Below are 21914 nucleotides of genomic sequence, written 5' to 3' on the forward strand. Positions count from 1 at the left end.
TCAGAGTCATGGCTACCCAGGATGGGTCCCCCGTCCTGTAAGTATGGCTAGGGTGACCAGATAGCATGTATGAAAAATTGGGACCAGGGATAGGGGGTAATAGGCATCTATATAAGAAAAAGCCCTGAATATTGGTATTGTCCCTATCAAATCAGGACAGCTGATCATCCTAAATTCTTTGTTCCTAGATATAAATATTTACATTTAGCCACATTAAAATACATATTGTTTGCTTGTGCCAAGTTTTTCAAGTGATTACATTCCCAGGCTTTCACCTGAACCCTGTAGCCTTAGAGTCTTCCAGTATTACTGTCTTTATTTCACAGGAATTTTTACACACACACACACACACACACACACACACACACACACACACACACACACACACACACACACACACTTCTATACATACAGGCTGAATTTTTTTCAGGAGCCTATGGGAGTTGGGTGCCCAACTCCCATTGAACATCAGTGGATTTAGAAAGCCTGAGTCCTTTATGTCCCTTGGCAAATGCTATCCACAGTTCATTGCCATGAAAACCCTGGATGGGCTAGAAATCTATGCCTGGATGCAGGGACGGCTCTAGGAATTCCGCCGCCCCAAGTAGGGCGGCGCGCCGCGGGGCGCGCTCTGGCGGTCCCGCGGCTCCGGGGGACCTCTTGCAGACGTGCCTGAGGCGGGTCCGCTGGTCCCACAGCTCTGGTGGACCTCCCGCAGGCATGCCTGCGGATGCTCCACCGGAGCCGCGGGACCAGCGGACCCTCCGCAGGCATTTCTGCGGGAGGTCCGCCTGAGCCGCCTGCCGCCCTCCCGGCAAAATGCCGCCCCAAGCGCTCGCTTGGCACGCTGGGGTCTGGAGCCGGCCCTGCCTGGATGTTTAGAAGCTCTCTCTTGATGTGTTAACATGCTTTGGCAATGTCCTTATCACTTACATTAAAAACCCCTGATGGCAGGGATGAGATGGTTTCTATCTGCAAAACCCTGGTTCTGCAATCATATAAAATCATAAATAAACCCCAGTAATCCCAGTGGCTGCTGTAGCAATGGGACAGAATGGGGTGGCCCTTACATCTACCAGTTGGCTATCCATGGGGGTTGGAAGCTTGTTTGCTTTCTCTGTGTCGAGTCTTCTGCTGGGGTAGATTTGCTCAGCCATCTACCATCTAGTTGCCAGAAACACCCCATAAGCGTTGTGCCAGTTATACAGTGCTATAGAAACTGTCACAGGGTGCACCTGAAGAGCAGCGGTCATGAATGGCTGAATGTGGGGTTGGAGGAGGAGAATTGGTTGAGAGTGCCTATTCTGCTATGATTTAATAAATAAATAAATAAACAAATACATAAAATCACAATAAATAATAATAATGGGCTACTTTAGTTTTAGCAACTTTTTTTAAATGGTGTCTTCCAGGCTGGGACTTGAAAAGGCCTGTTTGAGTTGGGGTTTAGTAACAGAGAAGGCACTGGCAGACCTTCCCCACCTGAGCTGCTGTGCAAGGTACCATACCTACAAATTCACACACATGCTGAGCACAGGGCGACTCTCAGCTATTGCTTTAATGGCTAGTGTACCGGGGATTAAGAATGTCACTCACTAACACTCCCCTATCTCCAGACACAAGGCTTCCCCTTTCCTCCTGTCTTCTCCCACCACCTGATGTATTTTACAGTGACTGGCTGCCAGTGGCATTCAACCAAGCTAGCGGAGAAAAGCTATGTCTACACTGCATTAAAAGACCCATGGCACGGCTGTGAATGGCCCAGGTCAGCTGAATGGGGTTCGCAAGGCTCAGGCTGAAGGAATATAAAATTGCAGGGTAGCTGTTCGGGCTTGGCCAGGAGCCCAAGGTCTGAGAGCCTGCAAAGGGGAAGGGTCTCAGAGACCAGGCTCCAGCCCACGCCTGAGGGTATGTCTACACTGCAATTAAACACCTGCAGCTGGCATGTGTTAGCTGACTAGGACTCATGAGTCTCGGGTTGTGGGGCTGCAAAATTGCAGTTTAGACATTCAGACTTGGACAGAAGCCCAGGGTCTGGGATCCTGCCCCATTGTGAGGTCCCCAATCTGAGCCCAAATGTCTACACTGCAATTTTACAGCCCAGTAGCCCAAGCCCTGCAAGCCCGAGTCAGCTGACATGGGCCAGTCTACATGGCAATTTTCAACCCCACAGCCTGAACTCACAAGCCTGAGTCAGCTGACTGGGTTCTGAGACTCGGTGCCACAGGTTTTTTATCGCATCATAAACATACTCTAAGAGAGAGAGTGAGAATATTGTGCTAATGAGCCACAGCAATGTTGCAAAACATATGATGGGAATAAAGGAAAGGAAAAGATCAGGCCACTTTGCAAACGCATGCAATGACAGAGAGTGAGGTGGACAGGACTACTGACTGCATCTGCAAAGCATTCGAGAGAACTTTCCAGCTGTTGACAGCTGCTGTGGGGACATAATTAAACGCAACTGAAAATCGATGACCTGCGACTTGTTCCAGCAATGCCAAATGACATACGCACATTTTCTCCACTCACCCCCAGTGCAACCACAAACATCTGTTTTATTACTCCCCGTATCAAAAGTCACAGGGATCTCACCTGAAAACCTGCCCTACCCTGCAGTTCACTCATACTGCATCGTCTCCTCCCTTGCTCTCCCCACACTGTTTTCAAAGTTCAGAGCCTCTTTGGCAAGGACAGCCCAGGCTGTGTGTGTGATGGAGAACAGCAGGAAAAAGGCAGACATCCCCTCGTAAAGCTTCCTTTGCCTGAAATCTCTTTAGTCTTTCATAGCTTAGAGCAGTGTTTCCCAAACTTGGGATGCCGCTTGTGTAGGGAAAGCCCCTGGCGGGCCGGGCCGGTTTGTTTACCTGCCGCGTCCGCAGGTCTAGCTGATCGCGGCTCCCACTGGCCGCAGTTCGCTGCTCCAGGCCAATGGGAGCTGCTGGAAGCGCCGGCCAGTATGTCCGTCAGCCCGTAAACAACCCGTCCCAGCCCACCAGGGGCTTTCCCTACACAAGCGGCGTCCCAAGTTTGGGAAACATTGGCTTAGAGGAAATGTAGAACTTGATGATGAGTCGTGTGCTCCTCTGGGAAACTGGAATGATTTCAGAAGAAAAGGAAAAACTTTTAAATCGGATTGAGTATAAGACCAAACCCAATCCTAAAGGGGGCAACTCCAGAGACAGGACACACTGTCCATGCAATGCAACCATACACATTGGAACTGGAACATAACGATGGCTCAGAGGCCTAAGGAGTGTTCTGGAAAAGACTCAGCTCCTCTATTGAAATGGGTTTACCTCAGCTACCATGGTGACTGGTATTGGTATGGTATGGAATGGGTGGATAGATAAATACTGATCCCCTGATACTGCATTTGTCTATATTGCTGAACTATTTTTGCACTCAGCGTGACTGGCATGATTTGGTCTGGGACTGAAATAGTGAAGGGTGCATTAGCAGAGCTGTAGAAGAACCCCGAAACTGGAATCACAGCGATGCCAATGGTAAAGGCTGATATGCATCAGCAGAGCAGTGGGCGGGATCCTATGGCTGTTCAAGTTGCAGGCCAGGTGAACTGGCAGATCAGGGTTACAGATCGCCCCTGAAGAAGGCTCCCACTGGTAAGACAAACTCAGCCATCCTCACACACCCTGTCACAACATCCCTCTACAGAAACACACTGACTTCACTCCCAACGCACAGAAACGCTGAAGCAACCTCACACGTCCAGTGCACACATTCAGACAGTCACCGAACACACTGACGCAGGATCCTCTGGGCACAAATTCCCATCCTGACAGAGCCTCACATACACACACTGAGGCCCTGATTCACATTTACACTCGGACTTCTTTGCACCACGCTGACGTGAGTGCTCGAGTCATGCTGGAACGCTCAGGAATGCCATGACGACACCTCTTTGGGCGGCCAGAACAGTGTTCCAGTACTTTTGCTGGGCCAGGGCCAGGCGGCTCTTTTCCCTCCCCAGCTGCAGAGCGTCCCCTGAGCCAGCAGGTGACGGTGCTGGACCCGGGGGCATCGCTCAGTGGTGGCTCAGTGAGAAGGGAGCCTGGGATGCTGCAGGCAGAATTGTAGAGGGGAATATAGGAGCTGGAGCCACTAGGAGCCTGTGACAGGGGCAGAGCTGGAGTCAGGTAGCAGGGCTGCCTGGATAGCAGAGCTCCCCCACAGAGAGCAGGAGACAGGCACAGATAATGAGAAGGTAGCAAGGACAGGCTCTGCGGGGAGTCAGCCTCTTCTCCCCTGGGCCTCCGCCAGCACCCCCACTGGCCCTATCTTCTTCCCAGCTCCCCCTGCTCCCACGCCGGGCCTCCCAGTGCCCTGCATTCTGGCACTTCCTTTTTTAGCATTTTTTAATGTGGATTCAAATGTAGTTTACTGACAGTGCAGTATAAAGAGGTCCTAATGAGAATCAGGCACATATTGCCCTCCCTATACACAGCTGACAAAACCCTCCATGCCCCGTGCCCCACAGCCCCTGCCATGGCCTTACATATGTACTGTCACTTGTGTTTGCACACACACAGAGCATCCTCTCCTTCCTCTTCATACTCACATGTGCTTTCCAATTGCTCCAGCATTCAGGCTATAAGAAACTGCCAGCCTTCATTCTCCAGGAACTCACTTTCCAGTCAATGAGAAAATGACAGTGCAAGAAAACAAATGGTGACCACCAATGGGATCGTCTCAGGTCTGGGTTACAAACTTCTCCGTCATGTTGCACAGCTACTTTACAGCAGGTGTATAAAACGACTGCATCCCCTTTGCGGAGCACAAACACAGTCTGATGTTCACAGAGCGGGAGTTTATGGGGATGCAGGTTTCTGGTGGGTTGGTGAAGCAGCCAGAAAAGTGGATGGAACATAGATTTTCACCCCTGCTTGAGTGAGCTCAATGGCCCATTTGTCACACGATACGTGACCCTGGTGTGTTGTTAGATCCTGGGCTGCTCTTGGATGTCTATGTAGTGGTTGTGGCCAGAAGCGTTCGTTTTCTGCTAAGTCTGTCGAGAAAGGTGCAACCTTTCCTCCTCCATCCTCCTCCTATGCAAGGATGTTGCCACAGCTGTCACCTGCCTTAGTCGCCTTGAGATTTGACTCGTGTCATGCATTCTACGGGCGACCACATCTTGAGACTACCGAGACACTGAGGTTAGTGCAGCACGACATAGCCTGCTTATTAAATGGGGTTGCACACGGGGGAGCCCATTAAATTACGGTAGTATGCTGGGTCAATAAGCAATAAGTAGAATTCAGCATGTTGGTTTTAACCAATATTGCTTGGGACCTGGTCCTACTGACACAGCTGAAATAAGTTCAGTAAAGGGGTTTCAGCCAGAACTCTCTCACTACAAATGGAGGGGGTTTCTACCAGGGTGTTCTCCATGAGGGATCCTGGAGCTTAGAACTCCTCTCTTGGTCTGCCAGAGCCTGGTCTTCCTAACCTACTGGGCATGAAGAAAAGGCTGTGGTTTTTCTTGGGCTTTGAGGTTAGGGACTGGGTTTGGCAGTTACTGATTTATTCATGGGCAGCCCGTCACATTATATTGTATTGCATATTTAAATCTATGGGATAGGCACTTGTAGCATAGGAAGTGCTTCAATAGAGATTTACAGAAACAGAGCTCCCTCCAGGGCTCTCATCAGCAACCTCAATCAGAGGGGGCTGCCTGAGAGTGACATGAGGTGCTGTTTCTGCCACATTCCCCACCTGGTCTTCTTCACCAGGAAAGAAAGGACCATGTTCCATCCCCAAATTTGAACCCCATGTAATGATGCCCTTTGACACCACTAGGCCAATTTGTTTACGTGCTTTCATCAAAATTGGACTGAAAAAAAATCAGTCTCCACAGTCATTCAGCACCGGCCCTGCTGGTCTAAAATACCACTCATGAGGAGACACCTACAAATGCGGGGTGTCACAGTTTCAGGACTTGGCAATGTAAACCTGTGTTCTCTGTGACCCATCCAGGTGTCCTCCCCACTAATTCCCAGCCAGGTGCTCTGTACTCAGGTACACTCCAAACTACTTTAACACCTGACTACACTTCACACAGACTGAGACACTTCAACTCCCTGTCTGTCCTCTCCACTCTAACAGCTCAGTAAAACCCATCATTCGACATGGTAGCAAAATCTTTCCTTCCCAGATGTTATGGGCATCCCAGATCCCTGACCCAAAGTTCAGAAGTCACAGAGATGTGTTGTAGTCTAGTAGAGTGAGCATAGGGCTGAGAACCAGGCATCCCAGAATTCTAAACCCAGCGCTGCCACTGTCTTACTATGAGGCCTTGGGAACATCATTTAAAGTCTCTGTAAAATAGAAATAATACCACCACCCACGGACCTACCTCATCAGGTGTTGTGAGGATTAGTTATGGTTTGTAAAAGGCGACTGAAATATTAAGTAAATTGTGTCACTGTCATGCTCCTGAGGTGGACACAGAGAGCCTGAAGATGAAAAGAATCCCATTTCCTCCCAAATGAGTCAGTTTACATGAGAGAGATTAAGAATGGTAATGCAGCAGTGGTCGCCACAGTCTATCCTATTCAGGTTCTTATTTTGCACTGATCGCTGTGGTATCTGAGTGCCTGCATGTTGGCCTACAGAGTCTATACACCAGGGGTGGCCAAACTTACTCAGAACTTACTCAGACGTTCGAGAGCCAGAGAACACCTGCCAGGAGCCGGGACTTGAGGCTTCAGCCCCACTCCTGTTGAAGCCCCGAGCCCTGGCAGGTGCACCCTACAGGGCTGAAGCCCCAAGCTCCCCTCTCCGCTGGACAGAAGCTCCTATTCCCCTCCACCCCCCACTGCAAGGCAGAGGTACCGAGCTCCCCATCCCCTCCCCCAGGTCTGGTAGGCGGAGAATGGGGAGGCAGGAGGAGGGGGCGCTTGCGAGCCACACTTTAATGGTAAAAGAGCCACATGTGGCTTGAGGACCACAGTTTGGCCATGCCTACTATACACCATTGCTTGGACAATGAAAGTGTCACATAGGGCTTGCCATGTCCAATCAGACCACTGGTCTGGCTATTTCAGCACTCAGAGATGGCTGTTAGACTGAGAGGAGGGGAATCTAAAGATCACATCATAACATAAGAACATAAGAATGGCCATACTGGGTCAGACCAAAGGTCCATCCAGCCCAGTATCCTGTCTTCTGACAGTGACCAATGCCAGGTGCCCCAGAGGGAGTGAACCTAACAGGTAATGATCAAGTGATCTCTCTCCTGCCATCCACCTCCCTCCTCTGACAAACAGAGGCTAGGGACACCATTCCTTACCCATCCTGGCTAATAGCCATTAATGGACTTAACCTCCATGATTTTATCTAGTTCTCTTTTAAACCCTGTTATAGTCCTAGCCTTCACAACCTCCTCAGGTAAGGAGTTCCACAAGTTGACTGTGCGCTGTGTGAAGAAGAACTTCCTTTTATTCGTTTTAAACCTGCTGCCCATTAATTTCATTTGGTGGCCCCTAGTTCTTGTATTCTGGGAAAAAGTAAATAACTTTTCCTTATTCACTTTCTCCACACCACTCATGATTTTATATACCTCTATCATATCCCCCCTTTCACCACTTTCACACACACTTTCAATGTAAAATGTATCCAATAAGCTAGGGACATGTCCGAAGAAGCTTCTTACCAACTTTCCCCCCAACTTCTGAGGCCAGTCCTTTGCATAGTGAGGTTGATAATGGTGGCTATCAGTTGACTGCGGTTGGAGGGAGAAGCAAGATCATTTTGCAGGCCTGCTTAAAAATATTAAGACCTTCTCTGCCAGCATTCTGTATTTGGAATCCGTCAGTGCAAAATGCCTCACAGGAGGGTAAAAAAAAGTCCATAATGCACCTGGCTAAATGCCCTTCACTCCCAGCATCAAGCCTTAAACACATGACCATCCCTTCTATCCATGGAAACAGAGAATACCACAGACATTACTACAGCAGTTTCAATCACATTGTGGGCAAAGCCAGCAGATGTCTGAGGTAATGTTCTTGAGCCACCAAAAGTGCATCAATACTGCCAAAAATCAGGTACCTACTTCACCACCAATGCAACGCCACCAACAACAGTACCGGTGAAAGTATAGACAGATCTCGGACATATTTACCACTGTTGTGGCCCTAGTGGGTTAGACCAGAAGTGCTGGTCTAACCCACTAGGGCCACAACAGTGGTAAATATGTCCGAGATCTGTCTATACTTCGGTGTATACTGTCTATACTTTGGTCTGAGCCCTGTCTACACTGAAACATCCACCATTTCTACCACTGGTGAGATGTCTGTATTTCTGCTACGACTGTTCATTCTGTTGCCTTATCCTCCCAACCACACACAGTCTGTTTGTCTGACGTGGCCACCTGTTGAGTCCTTTCTGAAATGAGATTGCGAGCTATTTGGGAAAGATACTTGCCTTCTTTGTGTACATTACCTAGCACAATTACCTTTGATTTACGTTCTTAGCTGCTATTGTAATGCACATAACAAATAGTAATAATGATTGTGAAGCTGCATCGGTGGTGAATTATGCTTCCAATTTTTCCTAGTGTAGATGCACCTTCAGGAGACACACAGGAGAGGCTATCGCTGATATCAAGAATAAAGCACAGCAAACCAGACCTGAGCTGACCCATAACATGTGCACATATTGTGCTATCCACTGGGTGTGTGTGTGTGTGGGGGGGTTGTTCTACCTTTCAAAGGAAAGTAAGACAGAAAAGAAATCAGACAGAGAGCATCCTTGGAATATATGTAGGAATATATAATCATGCACTCTCTCTCTCTCTCTTTCTCTCTCTTACACACACACCATAATTTATCTCTTCCTCCTCCTGTTTGACATTATCCTCTGTTCTAGTATCATAATCTGTTGCTACGGAAACAACTATGATGTCACAAAGAGAGGATTATGGATGCCTTGAACAGGAAGAAAAGGTACATTATGATGGGAGAGAAAAAGACACCTACAAACAGCTGCTGAGCAGGAGACATTCCAGGAACAACAACTGTGAAATGGAAAATAAACAAACCAGTGGCGCTGATGTCTCTGTAACTGGGAATAGAATTTTCAAAATAAAAAAGTGTTTACAGTTTTTGCCCCCAGAAGCAAAAAGCATCTGTGCAAAGCTGTTTAAGCATTTTCAAAAACTAGTTTTTCTCAGAAATGCTTTGCAAGTTTCCTTGTGCAGGATATTCTCTCAGCCTGACTGATTGAGGCTGGGTCTCTCTTACACCACTACACTGTGTGTGTTCCAAAACTCCCATCAAAAGTGCGGGCAATAATGCACCTATAACAATATGGCTGATCGGTAGGGATCTTGTTGGTTGGCTGCCATCTTATGGTTCCTTTTGATCTTTAATCAGAAATAAATAGAGAAGCTCGGAACCTGTTTCAAGACACTGATAACTCAGAAGAAAATGCTCCTGAATACTTATGGGTCAATGTCCTAACAGATAAAGCAGAAGGTGGGGTATTAGTTGGTGTCCGCTACCAACTGCTAAATCACATAGGGAACAGGATGACCGGCTCCTTTGACACCTATCTATAATGTGTAGGAAGAAACGTTCTATCCTGAGGGACTTCAATATGGGTGACATATCCTGGAGATCTCATGAACCCAGTACTAAAACATCCTTTCTGAACATTATAGATGAGAATTTCCTTACTCAAAAAGTGTTGCAGCCAACATAGGGGAATTCTATACTAGACCCTGTCTTGACAGATAAAGAGGAACTGATCACAGAACTAGAAATTAATAGTAACTTAGGTAAAAGTGACTCATAGACTTAAGGCAAGAAGGGACCATCATGATAATCTAGTCTGACCTTCTGCGCATTGCAGGTCACAGAACTTCATCCACCCACCCACCCCTGCAGTAGGCCCATAACCTCTTGTTGAGTTACTGGAGTCCTCAAATCTTGATTTAAAGACTTCAAATTCCAGAGAACCCACCATTTACTCTAGTTCAAACCAACTAGTGATCTTGACTTGTGCAAGCAGAATGTAGTCCAGACCAGGGATATATATCCTTGGTGCTTTAAAAGGGTCAGTTTCACTCAGCTGAAAATAACGATGAGCCAATCATCTGGGAGGAATAATTTTAACAGAAAAAAATGTAAATGATAATCGGGAATTGTTTAAGAACTTTACTTTACTAGATGCCCCAAAAGCTACAGTCCCACAATTGAGGAAGAAAGCCAAATTGGTTAAAAAAATCAACATGGTGTAGTGAGCAAGTGAAGGCAGCTGTAAAAAAATAATAATTTATATATATATATATATATATATACACACACACACAACAAACAGAAAAAATAGGAAGTTGATAGTAATGAATATAAATAAAAAGCTAGGAATTACAGAAAATTGATAAGGGAAGCAAAAGGACACAAGAATAAATCTATATCCAGCAGTGTTAAGGACAATAAGGAATTTTAAAAATATACTAGGAACAAAAAGAATCCTAACAGTGGCACTGGTCCTCTACTGTACAGAAATGGCAGAATTATCAATAATAATACCAAAAAGGCACAAGTGTTCAATAAATATTTATTTTCTGTATTTTGGGGGGGGAGGGGACAAGTGATGTACTCATATATGCTAACACTTTTTCCAGTCCACTAATATCTCAGGAGGATTTTAAACAGCAACTACTAAAGTTAGACATTTTTAAGTCAGCAGGTCCAGATAAATTGTTTTTAAAAAGATGTTTGAGGAGCTCGCTGGATCATTAACGTTGATTTTCAATAAGTCTTGAAGCACCAGGGAAGTTCCAAAAGCCTGGATGAAAGCTAACATTGTGCCAATATTTTAAAAGGGAATATGGAACGGACCAGATAATTATAGACCTGTCAGTCTGACATTGATCCTGGGCCAGATAATGGAGCGGATGATCTGAGACTTGATTAATAAAGAATTAAAGGGGGGTAATATAATTAATGCAAATCAACATGGGTTTATGGAAAATAGATCCTGTCAAACTAACTTGATTTTTTTTTTATGAGATTACAAGTTTGATTGATAATGGTATAGTGTTGATGTGATATACTTAGATGTCTGTAAGGCATTTGACTTCGTACCACATGACATTTTGACTGAAAAGCTAGAAAGATATAAAATTAACATGGATCACATTACATGGATTAAAAGCTGGCTAAATGATTGGTCTCAAAATGTAACTGTAAATAAGTAATCATCATCAAATGGGTGTGTTTTTAGTGGGATGCGGCAGGGATCAGTTCTTGGCCCTATGCTATTTAACATTTTTATTAATGACCAGGAAGAAAACATGAAATCATCACTGATAAAGTTTACAGATGACACAAAAATTGAGGGAGTGATAAATAATGAAGATGACTGGGCACTGATACAGAGCAATCTGAATTGCTAGGAGCAAGCTGGATGCAATCTAACAATCTGTATTTTACTATGGCCAAATGTAAATGTGTATATCGAGGAACAAAGAATGTAAGCCAATACTTAAAGGATATGGGGGCTCTATCCTGGGATGCTGTGACTCTGAAAAAGATCTGGGGATCACGGGGGACAATAATCTGAGCATGAGCTCCCAGTGTGATGGCCAAAATGGTGAATGCAATTCTTGGATATATAAACAGGAGAATCTTGAATAGAAGTAGAGGGGCTATTTCACCTCTATAGTTGGCACTGGTGCAACCATTGCTGGAAAACAATGTCTAGTTCTGGCTCCCACAATTCAAGAAGGATGTTGAGAAATTGGAGACAGTTCAGAGAAGAGCCACAAGAATGATTAAAGCAGTGATACTCAGACTTCAGTGGTTCAGAAGCCAAATTAGCAATCAACATTATCCAAAAGAGCCACAGTAGTGTGAATGCATTGTTTCATTTACTATAGTACTACATATTCATATGTAAACAGTATGATGGGGAAATATATTATTCTCACAGCAAAATGACTGGCCAAGTATTATTATTGTATCAACTGCAACTGGTTAATAACATAGTAAAAGCATCTGATTGGTTAATAACTTAGACTGGTTAATAATTAAATCACACAGTGTTTTAATATCATGTGCTGCAAAGAGCCGCAGGGGACACATTAAAGAGCCACTTATGGCTTGCAAGCCTCACTCTGAGTATCACTGGATTAAAGGATTAGAAAACATGCCTCAGAATGATATACTCAAGGAGCTCAATCTATTTAGTTTAGCAAAGAAAAGGTTAAGGGATGACTTGATTACAGTCTATAAGTATCTACACGGGGAACAAACATTTAATAATGAGCTCTTCAATCTAATAGAAAAAGGTGTAATGTGATCCAATGGCTGGAAGTTGAAGCTAGACAAATTCAGACTGGAAATAAAGCATACGTTTTTAACAATGAGAGTAATTAGGGATTGGAACAATTTACCAAGGGATGTGGTGGACTCTCCATCACTGACAATTTTTAAACCAGGATTGGATGTTCTTCTAAAAGATCTGCTCTAGGAATTATTTGGGGGGAGTTCTGTGGCCCATGTTTTACAGGAAATCATACTAGATGAACAGAGTGGTTACTTCCAGCATTGGAATCTATGAAAAAAACAATTAGATTACATCCAAAAGCAATACACTCACTAACCTAAAATGATAAGCAAGAAAGACTCTTTCTTGTCCTCCGAGGCAACCATAAAAGCAGAGCCTCATTGATACAATGGCAAATACACTGGTACAGCTGACCTGATGTTAGAGAAAAGAGACTGTTGGGACCAATGCTGTCTAAAGCTATCCAGCTTTCATGCCACACACACACACACACACACACACACACACACACACACACACACACACACACACACACACACACACACACACACACACACACACACACACACACACACACACACACACACACACACACACACACACACACACACACACACACACTGGATGCACCTCTAGATTTTTATACATTTCAATCACCTGGCCTGATCATGAGAATGGGGCAGACAGATGGAAAGGAGAGATTATATGACAGCCATACATGCCTTTGCCGCATTATGTGCAGACATAAGATTGCAAAAAAAATCAACCCTCAGGGATTGTAGGGTCTTCCAGTGGGTCTATTTGCATTGCTTCTGTGTTTGAGACCTCGATTTGGAGTGGCTGATAGTAGTAATGGGGGAATTTCAGTATTAGGAATCAGATCAATTAAACCTCCAAAAATGCTAATACTTCACCAAAGTTTACCCACATTATATGAATTTCTTGATCATGTGGAACTGAACTGGGAATCTCCCAGGAATGGAATTTCTCATGCAATAGCATTCCTTTTGCTTCCACTCCCAGCTGGAGCCAGGAAGTACAAAAATTAAAAACAACAGGACAGGGAAGTTGCTAAATGAACTTCGTTCAAGTTTTGGACCCAGGTTTGGCTCCTAGTTTACATGAACCTGTTTGCCTTTCCCTAGTTTTCCAGGATCAGGAGAGCACAGTGGGAAACAAAGCTGATATTCTGATGGGGGGTGAAATTTGGGCATGTCCCTTTAAGCACAGCCACTATGTCCCGATGAAGCTGTCAGTCTTTAGAGGAGTTCAGAGAGGAGCTCTGCATTGTGGAAATGTTATTCCAGATGATCAAACCTTGCTAATCCCCTTAAGTGTAAAGACTGTAATGAACAGGAAACACTGCTGCCCTCCTGAGTTTCCTGGGATTGCCAAGCATCCTGGAATATCATTGGGTCTGACAGAACATCATCACCTTGTCGTGTGACTATTTTATCACATTTTGAATGTGGCAGCCTTAAGTGATCTCTTTACCCTTTCTCCTTCTCGAGGCAGATGTCAATGCAGACACTGGAAGCCGACCAGGGAAGAGAAAGAGGCGTGATTAAAAGCAGTGCTCAACTTTTCTAATCAAATGGCCCATTCAGTGGAACCTGACAGACACTGCTACATTATCAAACTGCTGGGGAGACCTTAAAAATACAGGGCTAAATTCTGTAGTCCTCAACTCAGCAAAACTCCCACTGACTTCAGAATTCAGTCTATGGGGCCTGATTCTAAACTCACTTACACCAGTGTCAGACCTGTGTGACTCCACTGGTTTCAGTGGCATTACTGCTGATTTACACCTGGTATCAGTGAGATCAGAATCAAGCCCAGAACTGGCTAGAGAGGCTTGGGCGTGGGGAAGTTCACAGTGCTGCTGCCCTTTTTATACCCACATGGTAGGTCAGTAGAGGACTTCATTCTCCAGGGCTGACATTCCTCCACTAGCTTGAAATTCACCTGGAGTCGTCAGCCAGTTTATAAAATACTTTGAACATGTAAAGAACTACACAAGTGCACAGTGGGAATGTATTATTATTATACCAATAAGCAGTAGGTTTATTTATTCTTTTTAACCCGGACTTTTGATTCTCTAAGGTTATAAGTGTGGACCCGGAAATGTACCTCATACCATGCTATCGGAACACAGGGAGCTCATTTACTTCAGTGTGACTCCACTAGCCTTAATGGAATAACTCTTAGTTCAGGTCCCAATTCAGAAAAGCATCCATATTCGGGAATGGCGCTTAAGCCTATGCTCAAGAGCTTTCATGAATCGGGGCCTTACCCTGGTGTGAGAGGAGAATCAGGCCCACTTTCTCCACCGGTCAGCTGTAAATGCTCACAGGAAATAAAGTGTCTTTGCTTTTTCTATGCTATATACACACAAATTGAGCAGCTGCTGACTTGCAGGAAAGTCATCATTTGGGTCTGAATGTAGATTTTTAGAAAGGTTAAAAAACTGAAATAATCTCTATAATTTTTAGGCCAACAGTTTCAAAAGAGGATGCCTAAAGTTAGGCTCCTAAATCCATATTTAGGTATATAAATAGGTAAGAGACCCTTTTTTCTAATTAGGGAATTTCTCTCTTTTTGTTATGCAGGAATGTTTGTAGCTGGACTGGTCCTTAATAAAGAGGTGGATAAAGTAAATAAATCTTCCACTAGAGCAACAAATAAGAGACAGCATTAATAACAGTAATACACTGAACTTACAGTATACAAATTCCTTAGTAAAGGTGAGTGGGTCCATTTACAAATGGACTAACTAAGGCACAGAGCCTAGGTCACTGGGACTGCTCATGTGTTTAAAGCTAGACACATATGTAAGTACTTTCCTGAATTAAGGCCATAAATTAAGGGTGGAATTTTCAAAACACACAGTCCTGGCCTAACTCTACTGCATAGAAACCTACTGATTTCAATGGGAGCAGAGTAAAGCCAACAGTGAGTGCTTTTGGAAAATCCTACTCTAACAGTCAGGTCCAAGGTCACACACCAAACCAGCTCCCCAGACACTTGATCTTAGCACTGGTCCATGCTACCTCATCCTGAAGTGGAATAGTCTTTGCCGGTCTGAACACAGGGATGCTGTACTCACATCTGAACTACAGTTTTCAGTAATCATAGAGCGGGGGGCTCTACAACTTTCACATGTGGGGGACCACTTTGTGAGACACAGAGACTCTCACAAGGACTCACCTCCACTCCCAAAACTCCAATCGTCCAATGGCTTGGCTCTCAAAAACCTTCCTTCTGGAGACCACCAGAGCTACCATATGCCAAAGGTTGAAAACCAATGCTGTGCGGTGGCCCAAACTTATAAACTTGGGTAACTAAAAGTAGGCACCTAGATCCAAGCCTAATCTCCAAGTAAGTGGCCTAATTTGCAGAGGTGATGAGCATTCAAAATACCCATGGAAGTTAATTAGGGTTGTGGATACTCACCACCTCTGAAAATCAGGACAGTCATTGAGATGCCTAAAATAATGAAGAATAATACTACCCAGATCTTATATAGTATTTTTTTTATCCATGATCTCAAAGAGCTTTACAAAGGAGATGACTATCTTTATCCCCATTTTAAAGATGGGGAAACTGAGGCACTGGGAGGGACGGTGACTTGCCCAAGGTCAACCTTTAGGCACCTAAGCCCCTATTCTGCAAACTCACCATGATCTTCAAATTTGGGCCTGATGCTGCACACACTTATGGATGTGCTTAACTCTGTATATGCAAGGTTAGAAATCCACCTGAAGCCAATGGGGTTTGTCACTTGTGTTGACTTAAGCCGATGTGTAAGCCCATGCAGGAGCCAACCTAAGGGTATGTCTATACTACCCGCCGCATCGGCGGGTAGTGTTCGATGTATCAGGGATCGATTTATCACGTCTCGTCTAGATGCGATAAATCGAACCCCGACTCGACACCTGTACTCCACCTCGGCAGGAGGAGTAAGCAGCGTCGACGGGGAAGCCGCGGCAGTCAACTCACCGCCGTGAGGACTGCCAGGTAAGTCGAACTAAGATACTTTGACTTCAGCTACGCAAATAGCTTAGCTGAAGTTGAATATCTTAATTCAACCCCCGCCCCTTCCAGTGTAGCCCAGGCCTAAGTCTGAAGTGTGGCCAGTGTGCACATTCCTGCATTCTGAGTGGCTGTTCCTCTCAGAACGCATTGTCTATCGGCCCGCACTATCCTAGCCCTTACAGGGTTTCTTCCATTTGAGAAAATAAAACAGCATCTCTCACCCATTACATCTCAATAATATTCAATCATTGGACATTTCAGTATGATAAAAACAATAATTATAACTGGAGGGAGTTTTCTGTTATCTTGGAAACAACCATGTCTTGAGCTAATAAAAACCTGTGCCTTTGGTCCCAGCACTGATTTAGCTCAGGTGATGGTTATTACCTCATAAACAGGAAGCGCCATTCAGTTATTATCTCGGCGCACAGAGTTTTGGGGCAAAGCCCTTCACAAAGTGCCAGCAGTTAAACCCTTAAAAATGATCACGTTGCCTCTGTAAAGTGCCTGTCCCAGAAGCTCTGGGAAAACACTAGCCAATTAAATAGGATCTGACCTTAGACATGTTCAGGGTCAGAATTTCATGCCTCCAATGACCTGATCCTGCAAGGAGCTCCCTGTGGGCAGACTTTCTGCCAGCATGAAGTTCCATCAATGTCCCTGTAGTGGCTAGGTAGAATTTACAGAAAATACAGATATTAATTCTATAAGCCACCCACACATAAAACTACTGACACTGTTGCTATTAATACACTGCAAATTGCAACAAAGTTGTCACAGATAAGTAATAAGCAAAGCAAAACAGCATAACACCAAAAGAGGCAATAATCATTCTAAAAATAAAGGTTAAAGCGAAGTAACACCCCTTTATGCTGGGCTCTGAAGACTGCCAACCTCAGGTGCTGGTGAGCCACCCAGGAAAGGGCAGGTGAAATTCACTTCTATGCAGAAGGCTGCACAAAGTCTGTGCACCACTTAAGTCCATCTTATGCACCCTTAAAATAGGGCTTGAGTGGAACTTCAGTGGTGCATAGGCATTGTGCTTCACCTCTGCACAGGGCAGAATTTCACCCACCAAGAGTATCACAACTGATTTGAGCAGTAATGTCAATATAGGGTGAGATGCCATCATCTCTGAGTCATGGGGCCAGATGCTCCACTGGTGTGACTCAGGATAGCTCTGCTGAAGCCAGGGGAACTACACCAGTTAACACCAACTCCGAAACTGGACAATTGATTTTTAATGCCAGAGAGGACCGTTATGCTCATCTAGCCTGACCTCCTGCATAACACAGGCCATAGAACCTCACCTAGTGACTCTTGCATTTAGCTCAATATGTTCTCCAATCTCCATTAAGATTAAAGCAACTCAAAACCAACCCAGATGCTGAACGTTAGTTTTACTTGCCTTTCTATTTTTATTCGGCTCAGTCTATTTTATTTCCTTCATTTGACCCTTTCAATTCTAAAACAGAAAAAGAACAGGAAAGGCTGGAGAACAGGAATGTGGCAGGTGAAATCCTGGCCCTACTGAAGTCAATGACAAAACTCTCCTCGATGTCACTGGGGCCAGGATTTCATCCTATGTATTTACTTATTATGCACTGTATGGTTCACAAGAGCTGCTACTTGGGCCAGCAGTTTAGTACCGTCATGCACAGCACTCGCCAAAGTATTCAGAAAGGTCTTTGTACACAGCTCACTTAAACAGAGACGTATTGGAATCGTTTAATAAATAAATCCTTTAGGGCGTCACATTTTCTAACAACATGTTTTTGTAAAAGAGCCTGTGCTTTCAAACCCACACTGTTGGGAAAGATATCTTCTCACATATTCCATCCTCCGTTTTGGTGGTGGTGGTGGGTGTGGGGGGGTACGTGTGTTATAATAGTGATCCGTTGATAGCGCAAGAGTCAAACAATAGGAACAGAGAAGCTGTTACATACTACAGCATTGATCCAACACCTCTGCTATTGTGCTTCCATCAGTGGCCTAAATGTACCTGATGCTCCGGAGGAAGGCTCTGAGAGAGCCTGTGATGTGCAGACTATCATTTCTGAAAGGAAAGACCAGAACCACACTCCCCTTTTAAGATTAGATTCACATTCCATATGCAAGTAAATACAAGTTTCCATCCATGCCTTATAATGTGTCAAGAACTCTGGAGAACTCTCATGACTATTAGGGAGGACAGAATAGCCATTAAACCCTCCCCCTGCAAAAACAGTCCAACCCACAAACCTATTTTAATGCAAAATTCAACCCCCTTTGTACCTTATGTTGACTCCTGAGAGTTGGGATGTTGCAGATTTGCCAGCTTTAAGGACTGGGATGTCTTAATAGGCTGCAAAGTTTTGCTGTGGGACCTTCCCTGCTGCAAGACTGTTCTACATGGCTCCAAACAGGCCTTCTTTATAGGTTGTTGGGTTTTTTTCAATCACCCAAGTGCCCTGAAGCAGCTGAAGTGAGAGTGCAGTAACTGCTAAACTCCAGCTAAAAGCCTCAATGCGTCACCACAAATCTAGAGAAGAATCCCGTATGCTGGCTCCCACCAGGCTGATGTCCATTAGACTCGTTCTTCCTATAATATTTCACAATTGGGGATGGTGCCATGTACTTTCGCAGAAAGAATGCTTAATGAAACATTTACAGAAATGAGCACAGTTTTCCACAAAGGAGATAAAGTAAAAATCATGTTCACTCTCCCCTATGGACACTGTTCATTATTCTATCCTCAGATCAAGGGGGTGAGTGGGACAGTAAACTAAATGTCCCTCTTCTGGAGACCTCAGGGACATCATAAATGAACATGATCTTGGTAGATTCATCCTACCCCACAGTGGATTTTAGTCCACATCACAAAATCACTGCATAATCCAACCTGATTAGTAGACTCTGTTGCAGAGAGGCTCAGGACAGGGACAGCAGGCACTGTGATGCAAGACAGGCCTAAGGTGCATTGGACTAGCTGTGTAAGGGGTCCAGTGCTGGAACAGCAGGGAACTGATTTGGTCAGGATTAAAATGCACCGGCCGTGCTACCATCTGTGGGGCCCCAAATCTAGACTAGCAGGGAAGTGAGGCAGGTAAAGATTTGGATGCCCTTACATAGCTGGGAAGTATGGAGCCCAGGACAGGAACAGCAGGGAATCACGCAGGTCAGGATGGAAGTGAAATGCCACAGCAGGGTGGACACCTACTTGCCTCTACCAATTTCTGTTAGCATCTCGCTGCCACAAGCCTCACATCCAACCATGAACATGGGCATTTCAAAAGAAAGACTTTCCAAATAGAGACACTTCTTTTCCCTTGGAAGGGCAAAGCCTGCTCCTAACAGTTCTTCATTCAGTGGCAAGTTTCTTTTCTAAAACAGACCTTAAACGTCCAGCAGAGGGCGAGTTCAGGATTTGTTTAAAGAGAAACACTATTTCATTTAATTTCAACACCCCAGACAGTTCCAGCGCTGACTGTAGCCTCTTTTTACAGATACAGTTTAATAATAAATGTCCCTCATTGCTTTGCAAACTCTCTTTTTTCAGCAGATCTGTTGCATTTGCCTTTCATTAGCTCAAACTGCAGGAAAAAATAATGGCTACATTAAACCTATGCTCTTCAGGATCAGGGAAGAAAGGACTGGAATAATACTTATTTTTGTTGCCTACAAACAATCCCCTTTGTTTCTTTTAGAGTTCAAACTATTTACGGGCCACACAATTTTAAACCACCCTGAAGCGTCCTAGCCATCAATAAGCACATCGGTAACTTTACACCGCCAGGAAAGCTGGTTCATTTAGAACACTCCAACTAATACTAGATTTTCTTCCCAGATAAGTTTTATCAGACACACTACAGATAAAGTATTGCTTCCCGCATGCCTCTTCCCCGGCCAGACATTAAAAAATCCCTTGCTATAAATCGATCGTCAAGACATTTCTGTACAAAATAAACTGGGGATTTCTATCCAGTTTATATAAATGCTCTCTAACCAATTCTCAACCAGAAAAAGGGGGGGGGGCGGAAAGAAAGGACATAAATGCAACGCTAGGTGATTTAAATTAAGCTGGATTTATTTTTAAACACGAGTCCTAAATAGAGAGAGAGAGCGAGAGAGGAAGAGCGAGAGAGAGAAAGAGAGATATAAAAACTGGGAAAAACTAAGTTCACTTTCAATTTTCACTGCAATCCCCGGTTGGATTTAAGTAGAAACTGAAAGAACTGACAGTCTGCTGCTAGAATTTTTTCCTGACATATGTGCCTAGATATGCTATTTTTTTAACCTAAAATATAGTTGATCAGCAAAACCCCAAAGCAAATGCTTTCTGGAGTACAGGCTAAAGAAATAGGGTGTTCAGCCCTTGAATTTAAACTAAATTTCATACATACGCACACACACACACAGAGCAATTACAGGGCAATCTTAGTCAATTTCATTGTTCGGCTCGGCACTGAAATGGACTTTTCCACCCATTCCCTTCGTGACCATGGACCGAAATGATCAAAATAAAATAAAATAAAATAAAATAAAGAGGGCTGAGGAATTTTACAGACAATCATGGGTGGAGGGGAGGAAGAAATGGAGAGCAAATTAAAACCAACCTCCATTCAAATACTAAGAATACTAATTTTTGTAAAAGGCAGAACCTCACAGCAGCGACAATGAGCTGTGCTATAATGTTGATTTCAGATCTGTGGTCATTTTTTCTCTTTTTTTGGTGGGAGGTGAGGGGTGCCTGGTGCCAAGAGATGGCCAAAGGACAGGGATGGGGAGGGGTGGAAGGAAATAAAAGACCCAGAGCTGCCTTACCTTCGTACATAGGGGCCATCGGTGCAAGAATGTGTTATTCATGGCAAAAAAAAATATCTTAAAACATTTAAAAAATGAAGCGAGATCTCAGCCCCCCAAACTCAATACAAATCTGCCATCTTGAGCCAGTGTCTCTCCGTATAGTCGAAGCTGCCAGCCTCCTGCATCACCGCCTCACTTCATCGGGGGGAGACAGAAAAATCCAACCTTGATCCTGTCCATCTAACAAAAACACCACCAAAAAAAGGAGCAGAGAGTGGAAGAGGTGTGGGGAGGGTCGATGCACAGTGGACAGGTCAAGGGTGAGGGGCGGGGTGGTTAGAGGCCCCCCCAGATTTGGGACTTTGGGGTCGGGGAAGGGGGACTCGGCCGATCCCCCTAGCTCTCAGCTCAACATGTCTGTGTGTGTTGGGGGTTTCTGCAAAAGTTGCATTGGAGGCGAGAGCGAGAGCGAGACAGAGACAGAGAGGGGGAGAGGGAGAAAAAAAAAGCAAAGGGAGTTTGCAAATAATCAAATACCGATGGCACTGATCGCAGTTTCCCAGAAGGGGAGAGAGCGAGAGAGAAACCCTCTACTGAGATTATGTGGGATCTTGTTTAACAACACATTTCAATCAGGAGAAAAAAGGAACAGTCAACAGAAGTTGGTGAAACAGTTCTGTCTCCCTCTCTCTCTCTCTTTACAGAAAAGAAAAAAAAGGCAGCTGATTGAAGCTTTGCAATTCACTGGCTGTGGGGATCATATAATTTGAGCTGATGTTTTA

At 44.6% G+C, this 21914-nt stretch overlaps 1 protein-coding gene across 7 annotated transcripts in view; it reads right to left on the reverse strand.

Moving 5' to 3' along the window:
- The window catches only part of HIPK2 (homeodomain interacting protein kinase 2), a 201255-nt gene extending 179625 nt beyond the window's left edge, over positions 1-21630 (reverse strand). For all 7 annotated transcript variants that reach the window (XM_039483535.1, XM_039483527.1, XM_039483508.1 and 4 more), the window contains exon 1: positions 21151-21630. In XM_039483535.1, coding sequence (XP_039339469.1) covers positions 21151-21169 — 19 coding nt within the window. In that variant the 5' untranslated portion in view covers positions 21170-21630. The remainder of the gene's footprint in view (positions 1-21150) is intronic.
- Positions 21631-21914: the final 284 nt, after the last annotated feature.

Source organism: Mauremys reevesii, linkage group 1 (genome assembly GCF_016161935.1).
Source record: "Mauremys reevesii isolate NIE-2019 linkage group 1, ASM1616193v1, whole genome shotgun sequence".
Classification (NCBI taxonomy): Eukaryota; Metazoa; Chordata; order Testudines; family Geoemydidae; genus Mauremys; species Mauremys reevesii.